At 38.7% G+C, this 20952-nt stretch overlaps 1 protein-coding gene across 11 annotated transcripts in view; it reads left to right on the top strand.

Moving 5' to 3' along the window:
• RPS6KA5 (ribosomal protein S6 kinase A5) overlaps positions 1-20952 on the top strand; it is a 178643-nt gene that overhangs the window by 47988 nt on the left and 109703 nt on the right. For 10 of the 11 annotated variants that reach the window (XR_003422700.2, XR_003422699.2, XM_027066424.2 and 7 more), the window contains exon 2: positions 2293-2364. Coding sequence is in view for 4 of the 11 variants with exons in the window: in XM_027066424.2 (XP_026922225.1) it covers positions 2293-2364 (72 nt within the window). In the remaining 7 variants the exon portion in view is untranslated. Of the gene's footprint in view, positions 1-299; positions 441-2292; positions 2365-20952 lie in introns of all 11 variants that reach the window. The other variant, XM_053224832.1, reaches the window with a different exon arrangement.

Here is a 20952-nt window from a genome sequence, read left to right as displayed (position 1 = left end):
AATTATGCATTTAGTTAAACTTTGTTTTTTTTCAACGTTTATTTATTTTTGGGACAGAGAGAGACAGAGCATGAACGGGGGAGGGGCAGAGAGAGAGGGAGACACAGAATCGGAAACAGGCTCCAGGCTCTGAGCCATCAGCCCAGAGCCCGATGCGGGGCTCGGACTCACGGACCGCGAGATTCATGACCTGGCTGAAGTTGGACGCTTAACCGACTGCGCCACCCAGGCGCCCCACATTTAGTTAAACTTTGGAAGGACACTGAAGTCACTTATCCCCCTGAAACTTTTAATTCTAGAAGTTCGCAGTTGGGTCTGATTTGCTTGAAGTTGGAGGCCCAGAGCATTATTTATTTGCAAACACTTATAATGATGTTCTGTGGCACACAACAAGCTCCGTATAAATTTAACTCCTTGAATCCGCATCAGATCCCTATGAGGTAGGTGTTATTTTATTTTCTGCCATTTTATTATGGACATTTTCAAATATACAGAGAATTTGGAAGAACTACATGTTGAACACCCTCCCACTCACTGTCTGGATTCTGTAATTAACATTTATCGTATTTGCTTTATCACATATCTGTCCATACCTCTATTCACCCCTTAATCCATCTTATTTTTTTAAGCATTTCAAAGCAAATTGCAGACATCAATGTGCTTTGAGGGTAGATATTTTTATTATCCTCATTTTACACTAGAGGGGACCTGAGACACAGAGAAGTTAATTAATTTGTTCAAGGTCACATGGCTTTTAAGTGGTAGAAATAGAATTTAGCTTAGGCCTCCTTTAACCACATCTATAGAATGCTGGTTGGCACAATATTAATAGGTATTGCCATAAAAAAATAATTTTGTGATCCAATAAATTTGGTAAATACAGTATCTGAGTTTTAGATTCACATGCAGATTTTCATGGTGTAGAATCTGTGAAGTTCAGCAGTGAAGAAAGCTGTAACCTGATTAACTTTGTTTAAGCCGATCATTTCAGGTTTATTTGACTTGAAAGCATCTTTTCCCCCTAAACATAACACCTATTAACATCTTGTAGTATAGGACCAGAATCAATGGAATATATTTTGGAAAATGCTCATTTGTAAGATATCCTAATTTTGTTTATCTAGGACAGAATTTTTTTTATTAAATTTTTTTTTAACATTTATTTATTTTAGAGAGACAGAGCATGAGTGAGGGAAGGGCAGGGAGAGAGACACAGAATCTGAAGCAGGCTTCAGGCTCTGAGCTGTCATCACAGAGCCCAATGCAGGGCTCAAACTCACAAACCGCGAGATCATGACCTGAGCTGAAGTCCAATGCTTAACCGACTGAGCCACCCAGGTGCCCCTGAAGACTTCATTTTTTAGAGCGATTTTAATTTATAGAGAATTGAGCAGGAAGTGCAGAGAGTTCCTGCAGAGCACCCGCCTCCACCTTCTCCCAGAGCCTCCCCTCTGAACATCTTACATTAGTGTGTCTCATTTGGTACAGCCTATGAGCCAATTTTGTGACGTTATTTTCACCCAAAGCCCACAGTTTACAGAGCTCCTTCTTTCTTGTAGTTGTGGTAAAATACGTATCATATACGTATCAAATTTACCACTTTAACCAGTTTTTAAAAATGTTTTTAAATGTTTATTTATTTTTGACAGAGAGAGAGAGACAGAGCCTGAGCAGGGGAGGGGCAGAGAGAGAGGGAGACACAGAATTTGAAGCAGGCTCCAGGCTCTGAGCTGTCAGCACAGAGTCCTGCATGGGGCTTGAACCCACGAACTGTGAGATCATGACCTGAGCTGAAGTCGGACGCTTAACCAGCTGAGCCACCCAGGCGCCCCCAGAATATGTTTTTAAAGAGTTAATACTTTTCAAACAAATTTTAGAGCTGGCAGAGATCTTAGATTTTATTCAGGTCTGACTTTTGATTTTGGCTCAGGTCATGATCTCGCGGTTGGTTAGTTCCAACCCCACACTGGGCTCAGTGCTCACAGTGCAAAACCTGCTGCAGATACTCTGTCTCCCTCCCTCTGCCCTTTCCCCACTTGTGCTATCTCTCTTTCTCTCCCTCTCTATCTCTCTCTCTCTAATAAATACATGTTAAAAGTTTTCCTGTAATATATAACATACAGAGAAGTATACAAAACATAGCTGTGTAGTTTAACAAATAATTATAAAGTGAACCCTGGCTTAACTACCCAAGTCAAGTAATAAAATATTGCTGGTATTTCAGAAGCCCCCAAGGGCCCCCTCCTGTTCCTGACCCCCTTAATTATTTCTTTTTTCTCTTTCTTTTTTTAGCTAATTTAACAGGACATGCTGAGAAGGTGGGGATTGAAAATTTTGAGCTCCTCAAGGTCCTAGGAACTGGAGGTAAGTCTTAAAAAAGCATTTGTTACTCCTGTGACAAAGGATTGGTATCTCCAATACAGAAATCAGTTAAAATTTTAAAAGCGTAAGGAATCCAGTGGGAGAATTGTCAAAGAGCACAAACAAACGATTCATAGAAAAAATACAAAAGGAAAAATTTGGAAGAATTGGCAGGGATTTAGGAAAACCAATTTCTTTTACCCTGCTGTTGGGAATGTAAATTAGTTCAGTCTTTACATAGGACACAATACTAAAATCCCTAAAATTTATAGAGAGCTTGTTACTTGCCAAGTACTCTGTGAAATACTTTATGCTGATTAACTCATTCAGTCCTCACTCCATTTTATTCATATCCACTGATCATCATTGTTAGTAACGAAAAACGCAAGACCCTTCAGAAACCTAACAAAAGATAGGTTTGAGTTTGGTTAAATTGAACAGGGATCTTTATGTTTTGTAATTTAGACAATAGGATTGAAATGATGTGTTTTTAACAGTTTTGAAAATTCTCCATAATGTAAGAAGCTTGATAAGCTCAAAAAAAGGCTACAGACGAGAGTGTGCAACATACAATTTCTGTATGGATCAATGTCTACATGTGCACTTGACCCTTGAACAATGCAGGGGGTTACGGGTGCCAACCCTTGCACTGTTGGAAATCTGTGGGTAACTTTTGATTCCCCCAAAGCTTATCTAGTAATACAGTCTACTGTTGACGAGAAGCCTTACTGATAGCATAAACAGTTGATTAACACATAGTTTGTATATGTATTATATGCTGTATTCTTGCAATTAAGAAAGCTAGAGAAAAGGAAATGTTATTAAGAAAATCATAAGAAATAGAAAATATATTTGCAGTACTATACTGTATTTATCAAAAAAAAAATTACATGTATAAGTGGACTCATGCAGTTCAAACCTCTGTTGTTGAAGGGTCAGCAGTCTATATGAATATAGAAAATTCTCTGGAAAATCACCAAAATGATAACAGTGGTTGTCCCAGGTGGTAGGATTTTGGACGATCTTGGTTTTTTGCCTTATACATTTCTGTGCCTCCTGGATTTTTGCTGCTGCCATGCTTGCTGCTCAAGAGTCAGGACCTCTTGGACGTACAGCCTGTGCAGTTGCAGAGACCCCCACACTCAGAAGAGCCCCATGTTAGGTTTAATGCTCTGCTTTCACTGTCCTGAGATTCTAAGTAATTCATGAACAGGGCACCCCACATTGTCATTCTGCAGTCGGCCCACCATTTACACAGCTGGTCTTGCCAGGAACGCACCTGGTCTCTTCAGCTCTCTCTCTGGGATGTGTTGCTCTGTAGGTATGCCACTGTGAGAACTTGGGACTCTCATTTTCCATCTTTAAGGTAGGGATGAAAAGGAGGATTTTAACTCCTTATTTTTGCAGTCTCAACAGGCCCTATTGTCTCTTTCCTGGAAGGGGAGGGAGAGCCTCAGAAAACAGACTATTTTTCTTCTCCACTAAAGTTTAGCTTCACACTCTCAGGGGCCTGTATGCCTTCCTAGATTCCCAGCCTCTTACCCGCCGTTGTCCGCAGGAGGGCATCTGCCCATAGATTCCTAAGTGCCGAGCCTTTTAGCAGGAGAAAAGTCCTTTCTCCGGGGCTTCCAGGATCAGTCCCAGCCACTGCCCTCGCATACCACGTATGCAATTTGTCTTTAGGTCATTTGGTATTGAGCTGTCATGCCTAGGGCCTTGCCATATAAGCTTTTCATGATTTTCCTGAGTAGTTCAGCATATTGTATAGAGCCAGCCTTTACAGCTGCCAGTGCATAAGCCCTATAATTTATTTTCATCAGCTAAATATTTTATTGTCAGGAAGAGTTTAGTATAATTGTCAACTTGGGAGAGTTTACTGTGCATTCTCTCCATCAGATCATTTGTAAAGATGTATTTTTAAAACAAACTAGCCTCACCCTACCATATCATTAAGAAATCATGCTTGCAAAATATCAAAATAATGTCGTTTATTCTTAACATTTGTTTCCTCTTTCAAAGGCAGTATCTCCTCGAAGAAGAAGAAAGGTCACAACTGTATGGTGACTGAATTTCCTTAGAAATAGTTTGTGCCATTTTGTCAAAGGCTTTTTCAGGTCAATTTATGTTATAGCCACAGAATTTGTTTTATCTGCATGTTTTTTATTCTAATCGCTTTACTGCAATATAATCACATGCCATATGGTCCATCCATTTAAAGTGTACAAGTCAGTGGTTTTAGTATATTTACAGAGCTGTGCAACCATCACCCCAGCCAGTCTTAGAACATTTTCCTTACCTCAGAAAGAAACTATGAACCCTTTGTCTATAACTTCCCAAGCTTGCCATTCTCCCAGCCCTAAACAACCACTGACCTACTTCTATACATTATATTTGCCTGTTCTGGATATTTCACGTAATTGAATCATATAATTTGTGGTCTTTTGTGTCTGGCTTCTTCCAGTTAGCATAATGTTTTATAGATTCATCCATGTGGTAGCATGTATCAGTATTTCTTTCCTTTCCATGGCTTAATAATATCCCTCTATATGGATATACCACATTTTGTTTATCCATTCATCTGTCAATGGGATTTTTGGATTGTTTCTGCCTTTTGGCTATTATGAACAATGCTGCTGTGCGCATTCATGTGTAAGTTTTTGAGTGAACATGTGTTTTAATTTCTCTTGGGTACATACTTAGCGGTGGGTTGCTATTCCATGTGATAATTCTATGTTTAATTTCTTGAGGGACTACTAGACTGTTTTCTAAAATGGCCACATCATTTTACATTCCCACCATTTTATATTCCCACCAGCAGTGTATGAGGGTTTCAATATCTCCACAACCTTATCAACACTTGCAGCTGTTCTTTTAGAAAATAAGTTATGAAAATCAGACTAAGATCCTGTTTTATTCCAGATATGGTCAAAGCCAAAAAACTTTTATTTAATATTAGTAGATAACCTCTCTGAAGCAAAATAGGCATGGAAACTACAGATCTCCTCAAGCCACTATTAACATGTAATATTAATTAATTTTCATCGCTGAATTTTATAACATGTAACAAAAACCATGAAACTAATTCTGTTCCTTGATCTGTCAATTTTATATTTGGCAGTATATTCCAAATACATAAGTAGAAATAGAAAAGCAGTTTATGTTCTCTTTCTGATAAGATGACAGCTTGCACATCTTGGAAAATCTTCCTCATTTTTAAACCCCTAAAGTGCTGGATAAAAACCTCTAAAGAAAGTCTACTAAATAGTATAGGTCAGCTTGTAAGAAGAAGAAAAATCCTTGGAATCCAAAAGGAAAACAGAACAGGAATCTAGAGAATAAATAAGCCCCTTGAAGGCAAAGGTTATTCTGGGGAAATGTACCAGTAGATAGTGAGCAGGTTCTTTGGACTTAGCATTTCCATGCCTGGTATGAGGGACATCATCTAAGACTCCCGAGAGGTAGAAAAGGCTACTGCTTAGCAAACCACTAAATAAGAAAAAAAAAAAAAATCCAGTCTGCAAAGGGAGGTGCAGAGGAAATTTTTCTGCCTCAGCATTGGCTCTGGGTGAAGGGAAAAAATAAATAAATAAAAGCGTTCCCTGAGCATTCACAACATAAGCCAAGCATCATGCGGGTTTGCAGCTGGAATTTGTACACATTTGTGTAATCCCAAAGAACAAAAAATGGGTAGGAATTTAGTTTACAGTTGTACTGAGTTGGTAGTATTCCCAGGTGCCTAGGAAAAGCAAATGTAAATCCTCTTTGAAAGAATAAACTGTTACCTAGACCATAAAGAAGTACCGAAGAAAGTTTTACAGACATGGTCTTAATTGTCAATGATCACAACATCCAAGAAGCAAGTCTCCATGAGTGAAAGACGTGGAAACAACAAATAGCAAAATTAGACCTGTAGAGACTGTTGGAATTATTAGGTCTGAAATATGATATAAATGTTGATATGGTCTTTAAAATTAAACAGAGCTTTGATGGTAATATTAAGGAAAAAAAGCATGCTACAAAATGGACAGATTTGAAAGAGAACCAATAGTAGTTCTAGAAGTTGAAAAAGTAATTCAGATTATAAACTCAGTAGTTGGTTTGCTAGCACATGAGATGTAGCTAAAGAGAATTAACATGTTGAGAGATGGGTTTGAGGAAAATGTGCAGAATATAAAATGGAGGAAAATGAGATGGCATTTATAAAAGAGAGATTAAGGGGCGCCTGGGTGGCTCAGTTGGTTGAGTGTCTGACTTCAGCTCAGGCCACGAGCTGGTTAGTGAGTTTGAGCCCTGCATCAGGCTTGCTGCTGTCAGCCCATCAGCTGGTCAGTGGGGAGCCCACTTCGGATCTTCTGTACCCCTCTCTCTGCCCCTCCCCTGCTTGTCCTCTCTCAGAAATAAATAAAAATTTAAAAAAAAAGACACTGTAAAAGAGAGATTAAGACATGGAGGACAGAGAGAAGGTACAAGGTTGTCTGATCAGAAATCCTAGCTGAGAATTTACTAAGACTGATTCAACATGTGAATTCACAGGTTGAAGAAACAGAACAAATTCCAGGCAGACAAGTATATAGAAATTCTCACATGAATACATCATAGAGAAAGTGATGAGCACCAGAGAAATACGCTAAAAGCAGCCAGAGAGAAAAGACTTATTTATGAAGGAACAATGATCAGATAAACAGATGACTTTTCAACAGCTACCATGAAAACCAAGGGAGAGTAGACAAATATCTGCAGAATGCCCGGAGAAAATAAGTCCGTTGAGAATTGTATACCCAACAAAACTATTTTTCAGAAGCGAGGGCGAAATAGACATTTTCAGACATACAAAAGCTGAGTGTGTTTTCCACCAACACGGTCTCACTAAAAGAATTTCTAAAAGACCTAGTTGTAGGGAAAAAGGAAAGTAATCTCAGGAGAGTTTCCCAGATGCAAAAAGGATTGGATCTAAAGAAAATCTAAACAACCATAGCTGTAATGTTGAAATTGTGGGGTTCAAAAAAGAAAACTGAGTCACTGGACAAAAATAGCATACAGTTTGGGAGGTGGTAGGAGTTAGTGTTCTGAGGTAGTATTCCGCAAACTTTAACATGCGCATAAATCTTGCAGTGTGTAAGTTTCCAAACTGATTAAGAAAGACCAGTCAACCTTAATATTCTGTAACTGTTAAGAAAACCAGTAAGCAAAAACTTCCTGCCAGGACGGTAGTTGATAGAGTTTTAAGAATGAGTTCTGCCAAACATTCAACCCATAGATAATTCTCATCTTCCACAAACTCTTTCAGAGGATAGAAGAGTGGGATTCTTTTTTTCCAGTTCATTGGATGAGGTATGGCTTTGATTTCAAAAACCACAAAGAGAATATGAGGAAGGAAAATTATAGGCCAGTTTCATCCGTGTGAAATTTTTAATAGCGAATTTATCGAAATCAAACCTGGGGTATATTTTCTTTCAACACAGTTAGTACTTTGTCGCATTACCTACTTCAACTTTTTGAGTGGTATGATTCCAGGTCCTTAAGATAACTCTGCAAAGGTGAGGAATGAGTTTATCAAGAACGTTGTACTTGGGCATTTTCATTGCATGCTTTTTCGTTGCCGTATTACCAATTATACTCTCACTTCTCTTAGGAGAAGATGGAATAACTAGGGTGTCATTTGTAGGTATTTCTGTATTTAAAATCACATTTTTGATGACTAAATGGAGTAGGTGGAAACTTTTCTTATGAATATAATAAAATCTCAATTTTTATTCAAAAATTTCACCACTAATCTTTCAGTTTCATTACCTTTTTAAGATAATTTTTTTCCAACGCCACCTAGAATAATAGAAAAGCCTCATCAGATGTCTTTATGTGTCAAGCCAGGTTTTCTTTGGAAGTGAAACTGAAAATTCTTCTGATGAATTAATTTTTATGTGTTTTGAGCTATATAAAATGCTATTCACCCAATATCTTGAAGACTTTGTGGAATATTAAAATATCAAAGATTTGCTTTTTGATCTCATACTTAAATGCATGTAATATTTGTTTCAAAACCTCTCTTTCACTCAGACTATTGATTTATTTCTCTTTCCAGCTACCTTGTTTCTGTTGGTCTATCACTAGTCTGTCGATCAGTTTCCTAAGCTAGACACTTGGAAGTAATTTTTGATTTTTCTCTACTTTTTATTTCTTATTTCTTACAAAGTCTTATAATTTTTCCTTCGAAATGACCCTTGGATTGACCTTTTCTGTTCCTTGTGCCATCACTGATAGATATTACCTTGTACATGGATTGTTGCTAGGGTTTTCTTAACTGGTCTGCTTTTCTGCAAGTTCTCTCTTCTGTGTTACGCATTTTACTTATATTCTGTTATAAATGGTATGCATCCTCATTAAAATTCAACATTACTGCGCTATTCTCCTATTTCAGAATTTATAGTGCCTCCTCCTCCCCCAGTTAATTAATTCAAATCCAAATCCTTTTGCCTTGTTTTCAGACTTAGCTTTGTTTTCTCCTGTCTTTTTTGTCCAGTTACCCTGATATTCCACCTACTTTCTAGTCTGGTTACTTTTGTTTTACTCCCCTACATTTAGGCATACTTTCCCGTATTCTGATGCTCTGCCTTATCTTTTTTCCCATAATCCTAGTGCTCCTTTTCTCTTCTGCCCGTCCACATCCTGCCTAGATCCCTTCCTTCTCTGAATTGGGGTGCTGAAATTCCTTTGCAGAGAACACAGCACTGAGTGGTTCACTGAATTTTCCTTCTTTTCTGCTATTTTCCTTCTAGATTGTAAGCTCTTAAGATCATCTTTATACATCTGTCCAACTCTGTAGCCCTGCCCCATCTCCATAGCTCACAACAGTGTGAGATGATAATTCATGCTCTTGTCTCTAGCATGATTCTTGAGATTGATACCTCCAAGTCCAGGAAATAGCTTTGGTTCATCTTTTAGAATTATACTTGACTCTTGACCAGTGTGGCGGTTAGGGGCGCCAACCCCCTGCCTAGTTGAAAATCCCTGCGTAACTTTTGGCCCACCAAAAACTTAACTTCCCTCCTGTTGACTGGGAACCTTAGTGATAATATAAATAACTGTTCAACACATATTTTGTGTGTTATATGCATTATATACTGTGCATTTAACAATAAAGCCCGAGAAAAGAAAATATTAGGAAAATCATAAGGAAGAGAACGTACATTTACGGTATTATACTGTATTTATTTTTAAAAAATTAATGTGTAAGTGGACCTGTGTAGTTCAAACCCATGTTCAAGGATCAACTGTATTTTGTTTCATGATGAAATTTTAGATTGTTTGTGCGAATACTGATTCTGTTTTCATTTCTCTCCTTACCTTTTCTGCTGCTTTACTTTTAACCATTTGCTTTCTCTGAGACATGTGCCCAGGTAGAGGTGAAGAAAGTCTTTAAGCATACCCATTGTGTACATTCTTAGTACTTCTAATGCTTAATGGAATGGAGCATGATGGTTTTAGCTAAAAAAAAAACTTTAGTATTCTCCTTGAATTTTCTTTATTCATCATACATGATCTTGTACTTTGGCAATCTTTTGTCATTACGCCTCCCCAAAAGTTAAATAAAGTTTGCCATGTGACCACAAAGGGTGCCCCGAGTTGATTTCCTCTTCCAGTTTTAGTGCATTCACAACTGTGAAGTACTTCGTATCCAGGATGACATAGCCAATTCAGGCTTGAATCTTGATGTTTTCATTACCTACTTGTGTTCCCTGGGTAAATCACTTGAACTCTGAGAGCCTAAGTCCCTATTGGCATAAGTCAATAATACCCATCTCACAGTGTTGTTATGAGATTAATGAAATAATGGATACGAAGTGCCAGTTTCTGGATAACCATCAGTTGTGGTTGTTTATTGAATAGGAAACTCCCCTGTAAAGCTGTATCCTCAATTTGAAAAACAAAATTATTTGGGACTTCTTCATTAGGATAATTAGTTTTTTCATATAGATATGTTAGCATATCTGGGAGTAATTTCAACAGAAGTTATATTTCTAATAAGAAAAGTCTAACAAATGAAAAACTGCTTCATAAATGAGATATTGGTAGTTGAAATTTGATGAACATTTCTAAGAAGTTGATTTGTCTATTACCTTAAAAATAACATATCAAATGAAAGGATTGTGTTTCTTATTCTGCTTTCTTCTTTTAACTATACAGACATTTTAGGTTCTGAACACCCTTTTATTTTAGGTTGGCGATCTTATACTTAAATATGCAGAAAATGAGTAATAAAACATTTAGAGTGCCTGACACATAGTAACTGCTGTATAAACTTGAGCTAGTTATGTAACTAAAAGAGAAAGAAGCCCAGCTTCTTAAAAGAGATAATATAATGCATTAGCGAGGTCTCACATGAGCTTGATATGTGTCATTTTTTAACAAATATTTTATGGTACAGCCTAAAATATGTCCAGCAAGAGAGGAATAGAGCCACCAAAGATCTTCCAGGTTTCAGGCTGGTTCTTCTGGTCCATTATCCACTCCACAGCCTGAGTGATCCTTCTTAAGTGCAAAATTGGACATGCCACTTCTCTATTTGAAACTTTCAGTTCAGGGGCACCTAGGTGGCTCAGTTGACTAATAAGCATTTGACTCGATTTCAACTCAAGTCATGATATCACGGTCTGTGGGATGGAGCCCTGCATTGGACTCTGTGCTGACAGCATGGGGCCTGCCTGGGATTCTCTTTCTTCCTCTCTCTTTGCCCCTCCCCAGCTCGTACTCATGCTCTCTCTCTTTCTCAAATACTAAAAATAAACTTTCAGTTCATTCCCATTGCTCTTGGGATTCACTCATTTACATGTATTTATCAAGAGGCAAGTACTGTTTTGGGTGCTGGCCTTAGAGTAGGAAGTATTAAAAAAAATGATAGATTACATACAAATCTGCAAATTGAATAGTAAGGATCTAGGCATTTAATGTAGTCATTTAATATAGAATTATTCCTGAGCTTATGAAACCTTAGAATGAGTACTGGCAAAGTACAGAAATTCAAAATGCCTTACCTCCAGGAATGTCTAGTGGGCAACTATCATTTGTGCCTACCTCAGCCCCTGGTGCCCTCATGAGAAGATAACTTTTTCCTTGTTGTGTTTTTTTTTTTGGGGGGGGGGGTCATCTAATCAATAGCAGATCTTGCAAGCTGATGCATGGAAATACTTATTTATCCAGTAGAGAGACCATCTTTTGGTTGCTTACCCCAATCTTAAGTGCCATCCTTGAAATGGTGACTCTGGTGTTCTTTGCTCATTTTCCCAGACTCTATGAAAATCATCCTTGATGGGACAGCCTTTTGTTTTGTTTTGTTTTAATTTATACTTCAGCGTTCTCAGAAGCACATTTTCTTTATTAAATGAGACAGATTTCTATTTCTCTTGGGTAATTTGCCACTAGAGGGTGCTAGAATTACACTAGGCAACTTAAAGACAGCTACTTTTTGGTGATAGGATAAAGGGGAATAAAACTTTGGTTGAATCATGTAAAAGACTATTTTATAAAGTATGCTGACTTAGTCATCATTTGTCATTTTATTCCCTTAAGTGTTTGGAAAATATCCCTATTAAAATAGTACTTTTCCAAGTATGTATTCATGAATTGTCAAAATTGTTATTCAAAAAAGTTTATAGTTCTGCATCTGTATATATCCACTGTACCTTATGCTTCAGTGTAAACCTACAGTGTTTATGGAAGCCTTAGAGGTTAAATGTTTGTAATGATTTATGCCATGATCATAAAATGATTCCATAGGAAGATGTTGGTTGACATTGACATGATACAACTTATTACTGATGCTGTCGTAGGTCATGTCAGCTAGAAGCAGAGGCCAGGACAGGGATTTAGGTGCATATGATTAATTGCAGGAATACTCTCAGGAGAGAGTGAGGGAAGCAGAAGGAGCAGGGGAAGAGCCCAAGCAGCATGTGGTCTAAGCTCGGGTCTAGATTCAGCCTGGACTCATGGGAAGTTTTGGAGCAAAAGTAAGGAGGCAGGCCTTTTGCACCTATGTTAGTCACTGGCTGTAGGCTGCTTGGGTTGGGACAGGTTAGGGAATGGTCTGTCTACCTTAGGCCTTTCTCCTGAGAAGGAGGCAGCTGTGGATTATCAGCAGCTCTGGTGTATGGGTATACCAGCCTGTCCAAGTGTCACTGGCAGAGCACCCTTCACTTCTACTACAGATGGTATTTAATATTGGCCAATAAGACATAACTGTGTAGCTAAGCAGACAGCTTGTTTGTTGAGGTATAAAGAGAATGATTTATGAATGTGCTTCAAGCAATGGTTGTTCTTACTTCCTAGTTCTTGTGGATGTTTCTTTTAGTAAGATTCTCTGATAATCATATTCATGGGCAGTCATTTCCAAGTCTAGACCTCACAGTTGGACATGGTTTCCTTTGTAGCTTTTTCTTCTTTCCTGCTGGACCAGAATCTTTGGGTTTCAAGTCATTTGGCACCAGGGATAAGATATGGCCTGTGATGTAATGGGTCACTCATATGGAGATAGGCAGGAGTTGGCCACACCCACTTACATATATGCAGTTATGAGCTGGCTTCATGCATGTAGTGTCTTGGTGCTTTCTCTGAAACTTACAAAGTGCTGATCTAGAAAATTATTACACAATTAGTCTTTAGTTACTCAAGCTAATGCAGTATGCACAAATGGTAGCCATAGATAGTTATTCCTGTGGCTGTTTTTATTTTCAACCTTTGTACATGTTAAATCTTTTTTAGATGCTATCACCATCCATAAGAAAATGTACTGTTTTGTGTTCCTGATTCAGCTGTACAACTGTTTCTGACCATTGACGTAGTTAAGCAAATGGGTCAAATGGCCGTGTTTTTAGTTTAAAAACTACAATTGGGTTAAATCTAGAATGCTGGCACTTTTATTATGTCTCATCCAGATCCTCTGTATTACATATCTTCAGGAGGATATAAATGTTTATGCCCCAAACAAATGGCCTACCTCAGTGTCTTTTATAAAAATTACTGCTTATGATTTCATACGCTTTTACTGTGTCTCTTTTGTTTACTTACAGCATCTATTTATTTAATCGTGTTTGGGGTTCATAGCTTTTCCTTATATCTTAGAAGAATATTTTAGTCTGCCTTAATTAATTTTAGAAATTTGGGGTGTTTTTGATTTTACAAATCAAAGCAATGGCCAATTTTTACAAAATAGTTATATGAAATGGCTCAGATTCTCCTTTTTTTTCCTCTAACAATTTTATCTCTCTAAAAATTTTATTTCTTTAAAATTTTTTTCTTTAGACATTTTTTCTTTTAAAATTTGAAATATTTCATTTTATAGGTATGTATTTTTTAATATTTGGAATTTAGTGTACAGTTAAGATATCTGTTGTATAAAGGAATTTAGGAATCAATGCTTGTTTGATAAATATATAAAGTCAAGTGCATTTATTTTAAATGTGTTTTGAAATTTACCTTCTTTCAAAAAGAGATTTAAGGGCATTTTCAAGATAAAAAAGAGAGAACCTTAAAAAAAATAAGTGAAAGCCTGATAAAAGGAAAGTGAAGTAGATTTTACAGACATCTGGGGTGAGATAGGCATTATAATTAAGTCTTAAATTTAACTCTGAGGTTATCAGGAGGTAGGGATAAAAGGGAAAATTCTGTGGCTTACATAATTTTTTTTTTAAAGGAAAGGCATATAAATTTATTTAGAACAGTGACTTTCAAGCTGTTTTGGCTGATTTCCCATAGGACGAAATAAGCACGTTTTTATATTGCAACTCAGTATGTGTATTTATGTTATGTCTGTATACACACACACACACACACACACACACACACACACTTTTCTTCCACTAATACTTCTATAGTGTTTGTTATCTGCCAGGATGCTTACATTAATTTATTTAATCCCTGGAACAGAAAGTAAGATGTAGGAACTATTACTCTCCCTAATGTGGAAATTGAGACACTGTTATCTTAACTGTTCTACCCAAGGTCATACAGTTACTAAATACAATATGTAGGGTTCAGCCTCAGGCAATCTGGCAGAGTCTTTGTGTTTAGCTGCTGCTCTGTACTCCCCTCTCTTTTCCCCTCCCATGTGCTCAGATTTGTTTACATTCATATATACATACACATGGGGATGCATTTATAAAGAGGAAGCACGGGTTTCATGAAACACTTTTAGTGTATTTGTTTCTCTTATTTTTTTTAAATGCTGTTTAGACTCACTAATTGATATCACTGCCCACTGTTTGGAAAAAAACAGTCTAAAGAACCTTTTTTGTGTTTTTTTTTGAAGTTTATTTATTTATTTATTTATTTATTTATTTATTTTGAGAGAGAGAGAGAGAGAGAGAGCGCGCGCACAAGCAGGGAAAGGACAGAGAAGGAGAGAGAGAATCCCAAGCAGACTCCGTGCCATCAGTGCAGAACCCGATGTAGGGCTTGATCCCATGAACCATGAGATCAAGAGTCGGATGCTTAACCGACTGAGCCACCAGGTGCCCCCAAAAACCGGCCTAGAGAGACTTAACAAGTGCTGAAGTTATTAAATGGTTCCTATATCATGAACATTAAATGATATCATGAGAACAGCATCTTTGACACAAGATGTGTCAATATTATTGGAAAAACATTGTCTTTTGGACAATAATGTTTCTTTTTGATGCTAAGGTCTAATTAATCAGATGTTTCAGATGGGTCTTTTAGAAGTACCAAATTACGGTTAGTCGGTTGGACTCGTGAGTGTGTGTTTTTGTGGCTGATTGTGCTGTAAGAACACTGAAATGGAGCTATTTCTCTGACATGGATGATGGTGGGTTTTCTGGGGCTTCATACACACCACTCTGACATTACTCACCATGTACGTTCCACTCACCTATTGACAAGGATCTCGTTTCCAAGGGCAGGACAAATGAAATTCAGAATTCCATGAGTGTATTTCTTGTTTGGTTCCATTCCTGACAATGTTGTCTTGGGGTCAGTGAAGTTGTACAGGGAAAGGAGGAAGGGAAGGCAGGTGGCCTGCTGGTCAGTGCCAGGACATATCACATGTGGAAAGACAGAAATTTTTTCCCAGAGTAAATTATATCTGAGAAAGGAATGTGGCCAGGCATTGTGATTCGTTCTTCAGTGATTGTGGCAGATCATAATGCAGTGGCCATAAATGGACTATGTTAAGACATTTTCCTGCTCTAGAATGGTGGCTCCTAAGTTTCCTGAGTTCACTTTCACCAGGGAATGTTGCCAGGAATCAAATTTAATACCCAAATTAAAAGGGATTGCTTCACGAAAGCTGATTGTTCCTTCCTCCGAGGAAAAGAGTTGGCTGGGGGTAGCTCGGTACCACCAGTCTGCATTACTGGTTTCTTTTGTTAAAGACTCAGCTTCAACTTTAGAGCAAAATTATCAACCGAGAAGAGGGTATTTGGCTATATGCTACGGAGCTCTTTCTTTGGTCTGCTCCTGTTTGCTAGCTTGTTTGTTCTTTTTTTTCATGCACTTAGCATTGAGTCTCCAGTTACTTGCTGATGATACAAGGAGTCAAATCACAGTGTATGATTTCGTGGAATTTCCAGTCCTGTGGAAGTGGACAGTGAAGCAGTCACACAGATCAGTGAAAAGTCATGTTTCGGATCATTTCTGTGACAAAGAATGCATGGTGTTATGAGAGCATAAAATTTGAGGAACTGTGCTAGTCGGAGAAGTCAGAAAAGGCTGGAGGTCTGAAAGAATCTGCTAAAATGAGACAGAAGGGGGAAAGAGGGAGGTGGACGCCAGATAATTTATATTAAGTATTCTCCTTATCTTAAGGGCAATTGGACATCAACTGATTTGAGCCAGAAGGGTTATATTTTTTATCAGCAATTTAGATGGTACCACAAAAGCTGTGCTTGCCAGGTTGAGGATGAAAGCAAGCTGGAGCCATAGTTAGTGTGGTTGATGGCCGAGTCACCCTTTAACGAGATTCCACTAATCTGGAAGGAGGAGAGACGGTTGGGTTCCAACAGCAATGAACAAGATCCTCTCTCGTAATGACATGACTGGTACTTGTTAATCAAAAAAAACGGTTGAAGTGGAAAATCCCTTTAAAAGGATATATATAAATATGTGCTTTGAACATATTAATTTCACTTAAAATAGATAAATATATATTCATCTGCCAGTGAGGCCAGTCTTTGTGGTTGTTTGTTATGTAGGCTCCATGCCCAGCATGGGGCTTGAACTCACCACCCTGAGATCAAGAGTCAGATGCTCTACAGATTGAGCCAGTCAGGTACCCCCACTTGCCAATCTTTGGATGTAGGCATGGGACCTTTTCTTTGAGAATAATTTTTTTTTTAACTTTTTTCTAAAGTTTATTTATTTTGAGAGAGAGAGAGAAAGAGAGCACGAGCAGGGGAGGGGCAGAGGGAAAGAGGGAGAATCCCAAGCAGGCTCCACGCTGTCAGCGCAGAGTCCCATGTGGGACTTGAACTCACAGACCGCAAGATCATGACCTGACGCGAAACCAAGAGTCAGACACTTAACTGAGCCACCCAGGTGCCCCGAGAATAATTTCTTAAACAATAGTTTATTTTGTATAAATCACTTGTAGTGATGCTTGTAGTGCATCATCTAAAATTAAGTTTCGGATTCTTCAAAGCAGAGTGGGAACCAGCAGCATTTGAAGTACTCTGAGTCCAGAATCCTTCTAGATTTCCACAGTTTTCCCCCAAGCCTTTTATAGTGTTCCACCCACACCTAGCTTTTCAGCAGTTCTTTTTTTTTTTTTTTTTAAGTGTCTTGCTTCTATCCAGTTCTTCCAAAGTATTCAACCTCATTTTTCTTTCACATTTACATTTCAGTGGTTTATGTAACATGTAGTTAAATTATATAATAACAATAACAGGAGTAAATGGGTGAGGCCACGAGTGAGTATCCACGAGTTGGTGTGAAGCAGACAGCTGAGCTACATGGAGACAGAAACGCATGGGTGAACCCGTCCTAGGCAGTCAGTGTGCAGCAGTGTGTTGTACAGAGGAAAAGGGGGGCGTATCCCTGGTCCAAGTGGAAGTCGCTAACAATTTCTGCCACGTGGTTTTTTAAAAGCCATGGTTCAAGTACAGTAGTTTCTGCTAGGAGTTTGGTATGAACCCAAAGTGTGGCATAACTGATAAGCAGTGTGTACAAGGCACACAGTTTTCAATAGCATTAGTAAAAATTGGGAAACAGTGATCTCACAGTGCTTGAGCCATTTGGGTCCCAGTGAGAGCGGCATGTCTAGGTGAGGACTGCAATTAAGTAAATAAACCAGAGACCTTCTAGAACAATGGCTCCTAACTAACTCTTCCTCCAGAATAATGCATGTAAACATATGCACATTTTGCATGCGTTTAATTATATGGCGTTGTAAAGTGATTGCTTTTACAGACTGTAAAAATATTTTTTAACAAATTGTGATCTCATTATCATGAGATTAGATGCTACTTCCTAAAACTTTTTAATGAATTCACATTTTACAAATAAAGCAAAAAGATGGGTCCAGTTATGCTCAAAATAAATTTCAGCAAGAAGGCTGCTTTTGTTTAGCTTGAAAATGTAGTTGAAATTGTGTGGTGGCTTTTGATATGGCAGCATGAATGTCACCTTGTTTTCAAACCGTCAGTCAGTTTTAACTTTTCTTTATTATGACAACAAGCACTAAACACCTGATTGATAATACTAATTGTGGCAAGTGGAGTAAGATTCCCACACTTGGAAAAGCAAACTGAGACGTACTCCAAGGAACTAGACATTTCCCCGTGGTGCTTGGTTTTAGTTCATTTTATATTATTTGCTTTATCCTCAAGCTATTGAGATCGTTGTCAACAAGTTTTGCCAACACTGTGCTGTCTGTGTCAGCGAGGATAGAATTCTAAATCCGCATTTCACTTTGAACAGAACTAACCTTCATAAGAGAGCTGGTTTCCTCCCAGCTGTGGAGTTCTTTCTCCAGATTTGTGGAGAAGTTTACTTATGTGTCTTGATCCAGTTCTCTCCTCTGAAATGGCTGCTTGAAGAGCACTCCGGTCTTAAGCAGAACCCAAAATGGCGTCTGTTGGGCCTAGAATTGAAGCATTTACTTCCTTCATTTGGTCCCAGATGTCTATCAACTAAAGTCAGGAACTAATCCTTCTTGTCATGCATTCTTAGAATTGACTTTCCTTCAGTCTCAAAAGAAGTAGAACCTCTACCTCTCCGTCAAGCGCTGTTAGACTGGTCCTCTGGAAACCCAGTGAACTCCATGCCCTCTTTTTCTCACATTTCTTGACAGAGTATCTTGAAGAGGTGCTGATTCACAGCAGTACACAAGACTTCTGTGAGGATTGCTCATAAAGCCTTTGAAACCATTGCGTGTCGATGTGAAAATTAGAGTCATGCTGAAGCAGGAATCTTAGTCTCTACCTAAGCAGCAAATCCGGATGTGTGGCCAAACATCCATTTTAGGGGCTCCATCTGAGCAGGAAGTACTGTTCATTTTTTATGGCCAGGAGGGTTGTCAGCATTGGTAGCCTTTACAGGTTCCAGACGATGCTTTCAGAATAGGAATTCTTTAACGAGGTCGGCACACCACTTACCGAATGAAAGCCAGTTAGTTGTTGGCTGCACTAGAAGGCAAGCAGTCATTCATCTGGTTACGAACTAAAAGGATACAATACTTCCATCAACTCCACTTTTTGTGTCCCGTCTTCAGACACTGGAATGCATGTAGGTGGTTCTGGAGTGGATGGTGCTGTTCACCAGAAGGGCTGCTTCACTTTCTCTCTCTGTACTCATCTGCAACCCAGTTTACCCAGGGAGGGCGTAGCGACTGGGTTTTCTTCCCCTCTGCAGTGTGACAAGCAGCCTTATGGGTGCTTCAAAAACAAGGCTGTTTGGACACAACTATGTTTTAGTTAGGCATCCTACTCCTAGGATCCTACTTGTCTGAAATGTTTGTTGTGTGGAATGTTGTAAGGCATTTGTTGAATTTTGTTGACATAAACACCTTTGGCACTTACTATGTGATAAAAGTACTGTAGCCTTAGTTAACCGTGGCAACTATAAAAGTAAAAACAGAAGATTTGTAAGCTTTATCCTTCTTTCTTTTCCCTGACGCTTTCTGATAGGGAAAATAATTGTATTGGCAGGATATATGCAGTCTTTAGCTTATGTTATTGGTAAGCTTCTGGATCTCATCACATGGCAAGGTGGATGACTGTTTACTGTTTGACAATTAGTATATAATGTAGCAGCAGGATGATTTTATATTATTTGACCACATACATTAGCATCCTGTGCTACCTCATATTTAGCATAATAGGACATTTTTTTAAAATTTCTTAACATTTATTCATTTTTTAGAGACAGAGAGACAGAGCATGAGTGAGGGAGGGGCAGAGAGAGAGAGAGGGAGACACAGCATCCAAAGCAGGCTCCAGGCTCCCAGCTGTCAGCACAGAGCCTGATACGGGGCTCAAACTCACCGACCATGAGATCATGAGCTGAGCCGAAGTCAGACGCTTAACCGACTGAGCCACCCAGGCTCCCCAATATAATAGGACATAGTTTTAAAGTAATAGGAAAGAGGGGCACCTGGGCGGCTCAGTCGGTTGAGCGTCTGACTTCAGCTCAGGTCATGATCTCACGGTTCATGGGTTTAAGCCCCATGTTGGGCTCCGTGCTGACAGCTCCGAGCCTGGAGCCTACTTTGGATTCTGTGTCTTCCTCTCTCTCTGCCCCTCCCTTGCTCGCTCTCTCTCTCTCACTCAAAAATAAACATTTTTAAAAAAATTTTTTAAGAGTTAAAGTAATAGGAAAGAAATCAAAGAAAAAATATTTGTAACTCACAGAGTACGTCAGTGGAACCTCCTAGTGGTGAGAAGTCTCAAAATCATTTACTTTAAGTTTGGCTTAGGGAATAAGGACATTTTGCATAGGTGAGATGGCATGGTAGTGTTTTTAAGTATTTAAAAAATGATCTTACAGGGAAGGGTAATACTCTTTTTGTAGGTCCAGAGGGTATAGATGGACCAACAGATAAATATTATAAAAATGGTCTGTGTCCACTCGATAAAAGGAACATTTTCTAATATTTCCATCCCTTCTCCCCATCAATAAAATAGGCTACTTTGCAAGACTTTCTCCTCATAAAAGTTAACGGCCCCGTGTCCATCACACCAAAAACCCACCTTACTTCTATCGTGACTTCTGTTTAATGTCTCACTCCCTATTTATTTGCCTGTGAGGTCGCACTGAAGGGAGGCGGATGGAGCAGAGCTAAGTGTGTGGGATGCAGGGCCAGGTGGGCAAGTGTGGTCTTCGATGCTTCAGTTTCTCAGTGTGGTAATCCTTCTCCCCTACTTACAGGGATGATGTAGGAATTGAATGAGTTAATATACCTCTACAGTGCCTGGCAAGTACTCAGATGTTAAGTGCTAACACCCTGCCGTCTGTCAGCCACACGGTCAACACTTAGGCTGAAAGACTAGCTAGCTATAAGCTGAACAGCCATCTTTCAGTGATGTCTTGGGAAGATTTGCTTTGTTGGACAGCACACATAATTTCTAAGGACCGGAGCATTCTGGAGAT

Source organism: Acinonyx jubatus, chromosome B3, assembly GCF_027475565.1.
Source record: "Acinonyx jubatus isolate Ajub_Pintada_27869175 chromosome B3, VMU_Ajub_asm_v1.0, whole genome shotgun sequence".
In the NCBI taxonomy this organism is placed as follows: Eukaryota; Metazoa; Chordata; class Mammalia; order Carnivora; family Felidae; genus Acinonyx; species Acinonyx jubatus.
This window is presented reverse-complemented; position numbering and strand designations above follow the sequence as displayed.